The 9947-nt window shown below is 50.3% G+C and overlaps 1 protein-coding gene across 1 annotated transcript; it reads left to right on the forward strand.

The window, feature by feature from the left end:
* The first annotated feature begins 7934 nt into the window (after window positions 1-7934).
* Window positions 7935-8891, forward strand: LOC142570627 (uncharacterized). The gene has a single exon (XM_075678989.1). It carries the CDS (start codon window positions 7962-7964, stop codon window positions 8889-8891), a length of 930 nt encoding a protein of 309 aa, XP_075535104.1. The 5' UTR covers window positions 7935-7961.
* Window positions 8892-9947: the final 1056 nt, after the last annotated feature.

Here is a 9947-nt window from a genome sequence, read left to right on the forward strand (position 1 = left end):
ATAGTAATTTATGAATAAGATGACTGAACTTCATTGAAAACAGGCGAAGTTGTTTGCTCGCCTTACCTGCGGGTGGCCTCCTCAGTACAGGGACCTGGCCACCTGCCTATCCCTGTTCACCAGCTAAAGCTAGTCATCACGGTTGAGGCTGGTGAGCTGGGTCTCCCACTGCTCCAGGTGGGGCGGGAGTTAGGAGGGATGCCGATGTTTCGGTCGCATTCCTATGCCAGGTGGTACAGAGTGTTTGGCGTGTGGCAGAATTCGCATTCGTATTCGTTAAGTGTGGGGTTTATAAAATGAAAATTATTTCTGGGGTTTCATGTGCCGCAACCATGATATTCAACCACTCCGGATTAATTTCGGCTACCTGGGTTTCATGCACCTAGATCTAATTACATGTTGTTACGACTGGTGTGTATCACCCCGGGCAAAAAGGATGCTTGAAAGACCCTGCCCAACCGAAACAGAGGATGGATTCCTAATTTGCCATGGTTGTCTCGAGTGGTTGCCGGTCTAGCGGGCGCCCCACAGTGTCTACAGGCCCCTTTGAGTGTGTGCGACCAAGGGGAGAACTCTTTCCACAAACTGTCCGACTCTAGGGGAGGCCCGTTCCACGAACCAATGTCGCCTAGAAGAAAGGATCAGCCGCCTACGATCCCCGACCCGCCGGTTTCCCCCAGCGGAGGCAAGCAAGTGCAACGTCGCCTAGGAAAGTGTGAGCAGCCGCCAAGCACCGAAGGGACTCAGTGCATGTCACGTGACGTTGATGTGAGCAAGATCCCGCCTCCGATTTAAGTGGGCCTATTTAAGGGGCCCCGCAATGTACCTTTTTAATTCATTCATTCTCTTCTTCTTCTTATCCTTCACCAACCATTCAATAAACCGTGCAAGTTTCGCACTAGAAATCGTCTCGTGCCTCCCTGGTCGCCATGGTCTACCGGAAGTCCGCAGCCTGCCGACAACGCCACGCTACACTATAGTAAAAGTGTAGCTTCGAAAAACAGGCGCCGCAACAACTGGTTGGCAGAGATGGGATACGCTACCCTGGAGACCCCAAACGACATCTAAGAGATCATCTCCTCGTCGTCCTGGTGACAACGTTCGGAAGGAAAGCGTCAGGATTCATGACTGCATATGATGAGTGCACAGCTTTTCTTCACTAAGATATCACTTGGGTTTATAGTAGTCAAGAGTCCGACGAAAGTTCGTCTGGTCAGGTAACATGATGATGAAGAAATTGCGGTCACTGACCAAGTCAAGGTGAAAGTAACACAGAGACGTTTCGGGACCCGTACTGGTTCCTTGATCACACTAAAAGCGGGCAAGAGCCGCAAGTAGTTTTTCTGCCAGAATGTGACGTAGGGAACGGGTGTAGTTGGCAGAAAGATTTCCATCAGTCCTGTTAATACTGTTGTCAGTAGCTTGAATAAATAAAAATTCTAACAAGAGTCGCGTCATCGGATTCCTTTCCTTAGCTAATATAGCACCGTTTTCCCAGCCGACGCTTTCCTTAGCTATTATAGCAGCGTTACTGATGGACTGATGGAAATCTTCCTGCCAACTACACCCGTTCCCTACGTCACATTTTGGCATAAAAACGACTTGCGGCTCTTGCCTGCTTTGAGTGTGATCAAGGAACCCGTACGGGTCCCGAAACGTCTCTGGGCTATTTTCACCTTCACTTGGCCAGTGACCGCAATTTCTTCATCATCATGTTACCTGATCAGACGAACTTTCGTCGAACTCTTGACTACATTTCCTACAGAACTAACTACGAGCAAGACGTCGTAACCAAAATTCACCGGTTTGTCGCGTTTACGTCCAGAATAGCCGCCTTAAAGTGCTACATGTCCTTCAACCAGACGTGCAAAATGGAAGGCCTTGTCCCAAAATGTCTGCGCTTGAAGACACCGGTTGCATCAGTGTGGGGCCACAAGATAATTCGACAAGCCGAGAGGAAATTATAGGCAGCAAGGGTTCAAGAATGCCGACAGAAAATGAAGGATTTGGAAACGGAAACGTTCTTCGCAAGGCGCCAGCTAGAATACGCCATTCTTCAGGACTTCCCGGACGTACAGCTTCATGCAAATTTCATGGCGACGTTAAGAGACCGATAGTGCAGGAAGTCGCAAGAATGTAAGCTCGATGCTCTTAGGCCGAAGGAACCCACGCAAACCAAGGAAGTCACCCTCAACTTATCCTCCTACAAGCCTACTGAATCTGAAGCTGCCGTTCTGCGCAAAGACTTGAACTTCAACACTGGCGCCTCACCCAACCCAGCGAGAGCAATCTGCGCCGTGGAACGCGCCGTCACTCAACTTCCTTCCGAAGTAGGAGAAGAAGCTCGCACCCGCGCCATTGGTGTTCTGTCAAAGTGGCAGCCGCGCAACCCTCATGCCCGATTTTCACCTGCCGAGAAACAAGCCGTCGAAGGCCACCGGAACAATGACTCCATTGCCATCCTTCCTGCAGATAAGGGAAACGCCATCGTGTTGCTGAACAGAAGTGACTACAATGAGAAAATGAAGGACTTGCTATCAGACGAGGATACGTACGTCGCGATCCAAAAAGACCCCACGGTAAACCTGCAAACAGAACTGCAGAAGCTCCTCTCCAAGGTTTTTAAATTTGTACCACTGCAGCAAAAGCATCTCTACCATCGCCTCATGTGTACTAACGGGTCCGCACCTGCAATATACGGATTACCGAAAGTTCACAAGCCAGGTGTTCCACTACGGCCTATTGTAGACTTCACAAGGTCACCGCTGCACCGGTTATCAGGTTACCTAATCTTCCTGCCAACTACACCCGTTCCCTACGTCACATTTCGGCATAAAAACGACTTGTGGCTCTTGCCCGCTTTTAGTGTGGTCAAGGAACCCGTACGGGTCCCGAAACGTCTCTGTGTTATTTTCACCTTGGCTTGGTCAGTGACCGCAATTTCTTCATCATCACTTGGCTTTACGTATTTTGGGGGGAAATACAGAGCAGTGGTTTTTCTTTAACCGTTGACGGAAGCTTTGAGTATATCGAGGTTCTTATAGAGTGAAGAGTTAGCAGCACTAAGGGGCAACCATGTGCTTGAATGCACTAAAGAAGCCGGAATTGTTTAACTTGGCCAGAGAACTGGGCCTCCAAATTGCCAAATCAAAGAGAAAGCCGGAGATCAGTGAGGTGATCGGAGCGACCGGGCAGACGACGATGAACTGAAGGAATGCTTAGAGAGCATTGCGGATAAGGAGGAAGAACGTAAGCGCCTAGAAGGAAAAGAAGAGCGTAAGCGACTAGAAGAAAAAGGATAGCGCGAGCGGGCAGCACGTGGGGCCAAAGAAGAGCACGACCTCGAAATGAGGCGCCTAGATATTGAGTTTTTGAAGGCTCAAAATACTGAAAGCGAGCGCAGAATGACAGACTTGATGGCACTCTACACAGTAAGAGGGGACATAGGTCTTTTTCTGGTGCAATTTGAGAGCGTGTGTGAGAAGGCAAAGTTCGCGAGAAACACGTGGCCTCAACGCTTGCTTACGTTGCTGCCACGCGAGGTAGCTGATATCATTGCCCGTATGGGGAAAGAAGCAGAGGATTTCGAGAAAGTCAAAGCCAGTTTGATAAAAAGGTATAGATTATTAGCAGAAGCATTCAGGCGAAAATTTTGGTCGAGAAGACCAAAAGTGAGTCATACTCAGATTTCGCATACACCTTGGAGCTAAACCTGAAAGAATGGCTCAGAGAAGACGGTGGACTCGGCGACGCCGAAAGTACAATGTAGTGCGTTGCTTTAGAACAGTTCTACCACCGGCTGCCAGAAAACGTAAAGTATTGGGTTCAGGATAGGCCAGGCCTGGACACTATCATTAGAGCGGCCGATCTCGCTGAGGAGTATGTAACTCGCCGTGCGTTCGAAGGCAAAGAAGCTCCTAAGAAGGAGATGAATAAATACAGACCCGACAAGCCAGAGCGACGGTCAAAGTCGAGTCAGTATAAATCAAAGGAAAGGTCAGATTCGGTGAAAATTAGTGATGAGAACATCAAGGGTAAAGAGGAGTCACCTGAACAGAGGGCAGAAAGGCAAAAGAAAAAAGCTTTCGAGGCGAAGAAACCAGTAGTTTGATACAACTGCCAGCAAACGGGGCATATCTCCGCGGGGTGCTAAAATCTTAAATTATTGTTGATGTCACTAACGAGTAACGAGGGAAATCTGAACTTGCTAGAACCGTACATTCGAGACCTTATGTTAAACGGCAAACCGTGTAGGGTGCTTCCAGACTCGTCAGCCACAATGGACGTGGTGCACCCGTCGTACGTAGAGGAAGGCCAGTTCACGGGAGAATGTGCTTGGATAAGGCAAGCCGTAGATGCCTCCAGTGTTTGCTTCCCTGTGGCAAAGATTCGCATCGAAGGCCCATTTGGAGTACTGGACACTGAAGCCGCCATCTCGGCACATCTCCCGCAACAGTATCCATACTTAGAAATTTTCTAACAAATCCGAGGATTTGCTGCGACGCAGGGCAATCGGGTTTAGTGTGGGAATAGTACAAGCCCTAACTCGTTCCAAGGCAAGGGAGCTCGCGGCCAAGGCAGTGTACGAATGTCCAGTGGTAGAGGAAACAGGTTTGACGGATGATTCGTCAACCAGCACCAAACAGGACAGTCCTATAGGGAATGCTGCGGAAAGTACACTAGCTAATGAAGATGTCAGGAAAGCACTCGAGCCTGAAATGTCTCGAGAGGCGCCCTGCCACATTGCTTGCTGAACAGGAAAAAGATTCCACCCTGCGGAACCTAAGGTCAGACGCAAAAGAAGGTGTGGCCAAACAGAACGTAATGTTCCTCAAGAGAGCAGGCGTCCTCTATAGAAAGTACGCCAGTCGAAAGGGCGTGCAACTCGACTAACTCATGGTGCCGCATCCCTATCGTGAGCAGCTCCTGCACCTGGTCCACGGGGGCTTTTGGACAGGGCATCTGGGCATTCGGAAAACAAAGGACCGCTTATTGTAGGAGTTTTACTGGCCCGGCTGCTTTCGAGAAATAGAAGCATTTGTAAGAAGCTGCGACACATGTCAACGCATAGGCAAGCCCGGAGATAAGGCGAAAGCGCCAATGAAACTTGTTCCCATTATCACGGAGCCATTTCGCAGGCTCATAATAGACACAGTGGGACCACTTCCTGCAACGCAGTCTGGCTATCGACATATTCTTACTGCACTATGCCCCGCAACGAAATTTCCCGAGGCCGTGCCTCTCAAAGAACTAAGCTCGGCGGAGATCGTCAACGCGCTTTTATCTATCTTCGCGCGAGTAGGGTTTCCCGCAGAAATCCAGTCAGATCAAGGATCCATTTTTACGAGCGTATTGAACTCGACGTTTCTGGAAACCTGCGGTATTAAAATCATTCACAGCTCAGTGTACCACCCGCAGTCAGACGTAGTAGAGAAAGTCCACTCAGTCATGAAACGGCTTTTGCGAGCCCTTTGTTATGAGCACAAAACCGATTGGGTGGTTTGCTTGCTTGCAGCAATGTTCGCGCTTCGAACTGCACCGCACGAGTCAACAGGTTTTTCACCTTCAGAGCTCGTTTACGGTCGTTGTCTTCGGTCCCCTCTTCGCATTGCTCGACAAGCCTGGGAAAGCCGGGCGGACGGCCCTTCAGTTGTGGCATACGTGCAAGAGCTGTTAGACCGACTGCACAAATCTCAAGAATTAGCAGGGCAGGAAATGCGCAGGGCCTAAAACAATGCTAAACGATACTATGACAGGACGGCTCGAACGCGACGCTTTGAAGTTGGGGAAAAGGTAATGATCTTGAAACCCACTAGGGTTGAGGATTGGGCGAGTTGATATTGCATTCTAGAACTGGTACAGCCAACATACAAAGGAAGAAACAAACCGAGCCGGCCAAATAAAGGAACAGAGCGCTGCAACATACAAAGGAAGAAACAAGCCGATCCGGCCAGATAAAGGAACAGAGCGTTGTGCAGCGCTCTGTTCCTTTATCTGGCCGGATCGGCTTATTTCTTCCTTTGTATGTTGCGCTCTACCAGTTCTAGGATCTTGAAACCCTCATCGAAAAACAAACTACAGGTTCAATTGGAAGGACCGGTTCACATATTTCAGAAATTATCTGAAACAAGCTACGAAATCACGGTACCGGGAAAACGAAGGACACCACAAGCGTACCACAGCAATCTACTTAAACCCTACCGGTAGAGGGAGGCCCTTGTGAACATCTCCCTTAACCAACCTGAGGAAATGCCTGCCGACTTTCCGGAGTTAACATCAATAACGGGGGCAAAAGACATTCAGGAGACCATTGACAAGCTAGTAGAGCAGACAGAGTTGAATCCCAATCAGAGGGCCGAACTGAGGAAACTCGTGTCTGAATTTAAAGACATATCTTCAGATGCACTTGGCAGGACCTCTGCCATCGTTCACGATATCGAGTTAACCTCATCGGACCCAGTTCGTTCGAAAGCTTATCGCGTTTCACCTCGTCAACGTCAAGTCATGGCCGCTGAAGTAAACAAGATGTTAGAGCTAGGTGTAATCGAGCCAGGAGAGAGTGATTATATCTCGCCTCTTATCTTGGTTGAGGTCCCAGGAAAGGAGCCGCGACCGTGTATCGACTACCGCCGGCTCAACTTAATCACGAAGGACCAGACTTACCAGACTTACCCAACACCGCATATCGAGGAAAGGCTTCAAAGAGGGGGCAGTGCCAATTTAATATCTGCGCTCTATTTAATCAGAGGTTACTGGCAGGTTCCGTTGACCGAGAGGGCAAGCAGGCTTGCGGCGCTTATTTCCCCGATGGGAAGCTTTCGGCCGTAAGTCCTGAGCTTTGGGTTGAAGAATGGTCCCTATTGTTTCTCTAGCCTTATGGACCAGGTGCTACGGGGAATTGAGGACTTAGCACTTCCGTATCTCGATGTCATAGCAATCTTTTCTTCATCATGGGCGGACCATATGCAACACTTGCGAACCGTGTTGTGTCGTCTACGAGAGGCCAACTAAAGTGTCAAGGCTCCCAAATGCGAATTAGGACGCGCGGACGTAGCTTGTCTTGGTCACGTAACAGGGCAAGGCCATCGTCGGCCTTCCGAGGTTAAACCGACCGCAATAGACAACTTCCCGAAACCACGCATCAAGCGGGACATCAGGTCATTCCTTGGCTTGGCAAGTTATTACCAAAGATATATTCCGCGTTATTCCGAGATTGCAAGTTCTTTAACAGATGCTCTCAGAAAAACAGAACCGCAAACGGTAAAGCGGGATGACGCAAAAGAAAGCGCTTTTAGTATGTTGAAGAAAGCACTAACGAGCCAGCCAGTGTTGAACGCGCCCGACTACTCGCCATTCACATTTCAGTGCGATGCCAGTGACAGGGGTATAGGGGTGGTTCTTTGTCAAAGAGAGATGACGAAAGTGAACACCCTATACTGCACGCTAGTAGAAAGATTTCAGTTCGTGAGAAAGCATACAGTCTATCAAAAATTATGGGACGCTTAAGCTTCGCCTTCAAGAGTGGAACGCGATAGCGTTATTGCACCCCGTTCGCGCCGCCTACTCAAGCGATCTACGCGAGCCAAACGTCGCGATTGGCACGGAGAGCCGGGCCGCGACGCGCCATAAAGGCGGACGTGATCATGGGGCGAGTGGCGCGCCACGTGTCGGGGCAGCGCCGTACATTGCGAGGAGGGGGTCTTCTGTGTTTGCCGCAAGATGGCTCTGCGTGTGCGCAAAGCGCAGAAGAAATGTAGCGGAAACGTAGTTCGCTACTCGTGAAACTGCGACTTCCGTAATTTACATGATCATAATTACCGATAGACACCGCAGTATGACTTTCTACGGCACGTTTCTAAGGCAACACCGCATTCACTAGAGGAGATCTTGTACCGCTTTGAACGATCGAACTCATGGCTGAAGTCGTCTTCCGGCCACCGAGCGTGACGGACGTGTGCTTCATGGGCTCCCAAGGAGCGGCTTTAGCGGCCCAGCCGGGTCGCGGTATCAGGAGCACTGAAATGCCTGCCCAGGATTATGAAATGGTTGTCCCGCATCTGCCATCAGGTTCGAGTGTTTTGAACACAGTATTTGTACATGGTGATGTCACCGCCAGGCCATATCGCGTTGAGCATTTTCGCGACGCCCTAGCGCGCCTGTCATTGCTGCCGGATGTGGTTGCCCTTGGGGCATATCAGGTGAACCACCTGTGGGCCGTTACTTTCAACAGCGAAGGAGCGAAGGCAAAGATTCTGCAGGCCGAAGCTTTCAATGTGAAAGACCACCGCTGCGTGGTTATTGACCCGACCAACCGAGGCGTCAGGCTGAAGCTGTTTTGGCTGCTCCACGGTGTGCAAGACGACGACGTGCGAGTGGCATTAGCAGCGTTCGGAAAAGTGACCGAAATAACCCGCGATAAATGGAAGGTTAAAGACTGCGTCGACAACGCCTCAACAATACGATCGGTTACACTGAAACTGAAGGTGGGTGTTACCATCGAGGACTTGCCCCATCAGTTGCGTGTTGGTGAGGACGTTGCACTCGTCTATGTTCCTGGTAGGGCTCCGCTCGGCCTTCGGTGCCGTGGAAAAGGGCATATACGCCGTGAGTGTCAGGTGCCACGCTGCGGGCTATGCCGGCGTTTCGGCCACGATGAGAGCCAGTGCGTGCGTAGCTACGCTAATGTTACGGGCCAGGCACGAAGTGATGAAGCGGCCGAACACATCATGGATGAAGCAGACGCGGTCGAAGCAACCCGCGGAAGTGGGGGAGATGATGCTACCAAGGAGTCAACATCAAAGGAAACCGCACCCGCACCAAACCCAGCCAAAGGACCAAGCCCAGCCGGCCGTCGCATCAAAGCCAGCGTTCCTTCCGGAAAAAGCGGATAGCGTGAATGCTGTAAGCCTGGTTACGACTGGGCAGCAGGGCGACGACCAGGAAGACGCCGATACCGAGATGCCCGCAGCCTCAGGTGTGCCAGTGAAGCGGGCTCACGAGAATTCGGATAATCAGGAACCGAGATTGGTCGGTGAACGCGACGAGGAGTCTCCGCCGAAGGCACCTTCAACGCGCCGCGGCCCGTTCAAGCCCAAACCGAAATTGCCACCGGAACGCAGTACTGCGTCTGCTCTCCCTCCGCCTTAGCGGAGGCTTCTTTTGCCACAACGGTAGAAGGCCGGTCTTTGATCGGGTCAGTATTAAGCTCAAACGCCTTAATGGATATAGATTCACCCTGTTTGACGTGTGAGTAGACTGATCGGCGTCTCCCTTTTCCTTAGATGGCTACCAACCTCACGTCCAGCCTACGTGTTGCTACGCTTAATGTAAGGGGCCTGTCTGCGCGTAGAAGGCAACTGCAACTGAACCGCCTTCTGCTAGAAAACGAAATAGATTTGCTCGCGGTTCAGGAAACTAAAATTGAAGACGAAGAACAAACAGACAGAAGGTAGCGGTCTATCGTAGCAGATACAGCGTTTGCGTATGCCATGCTGTTGGAAGAGCGGGTGGATGCGTTATTTTTTTAAGAAATGGTATTGGGGCTGTTGGGATACTGTGTTCTCGTGTGAAAGTGGGCGTCTTGTAATGTGTGATTTTTAATCGGATGGAGTGGCTTGGAGAGCTGTGTGTGCATACGCTCCGAATGCAATTGCTGAAAGGGAGAGTTTCTTCCGACAGGTGAAGCCTGTCCTGCATACTGAAAGGCGGGTGATCTTGCTTGGTGACTTCAATTGCGTCTGTAGACCAGAAGATAGGACAACAAACCGTTCCTTTCGAAATCGGAGCGCCGAGTTACTTTCAGAAATTGTAGGTGAGCACGACCTTGAAGATGCAGGCTTGATATCGACGCATGAGGGCCAGGCAATGTACACTCACTTTCAGGGAGGCACTCGTGCTAGATTGGACCGTATATATATATATATATATATATATATATATATATATAT

The sequence above is a fragment of the Dermacentor variabilis genome, chromosome 2, assembly GCF_050947875.1.
Source record: "Dermacentor variabilis isolate Ectoservices chromosome 2, ASM5094787v1, whole genome shotgun sequence".
NCBI lineage: Eukaryota > Metazoa > Arthropoda > Arachnida > Ixodida > Ixodidae > Dermacentor > Dermacentor variabilis.

Excerpts from the sequence above, each read along its gene's own strand:
- LOC142570627 (XM_075678989.1), top strand. The coding sequence starts at position 7,962 with ATGGGCTCCCAAGGAGCGGCTTTAGCGGCCCAGCCGGGTCGCGGTATC.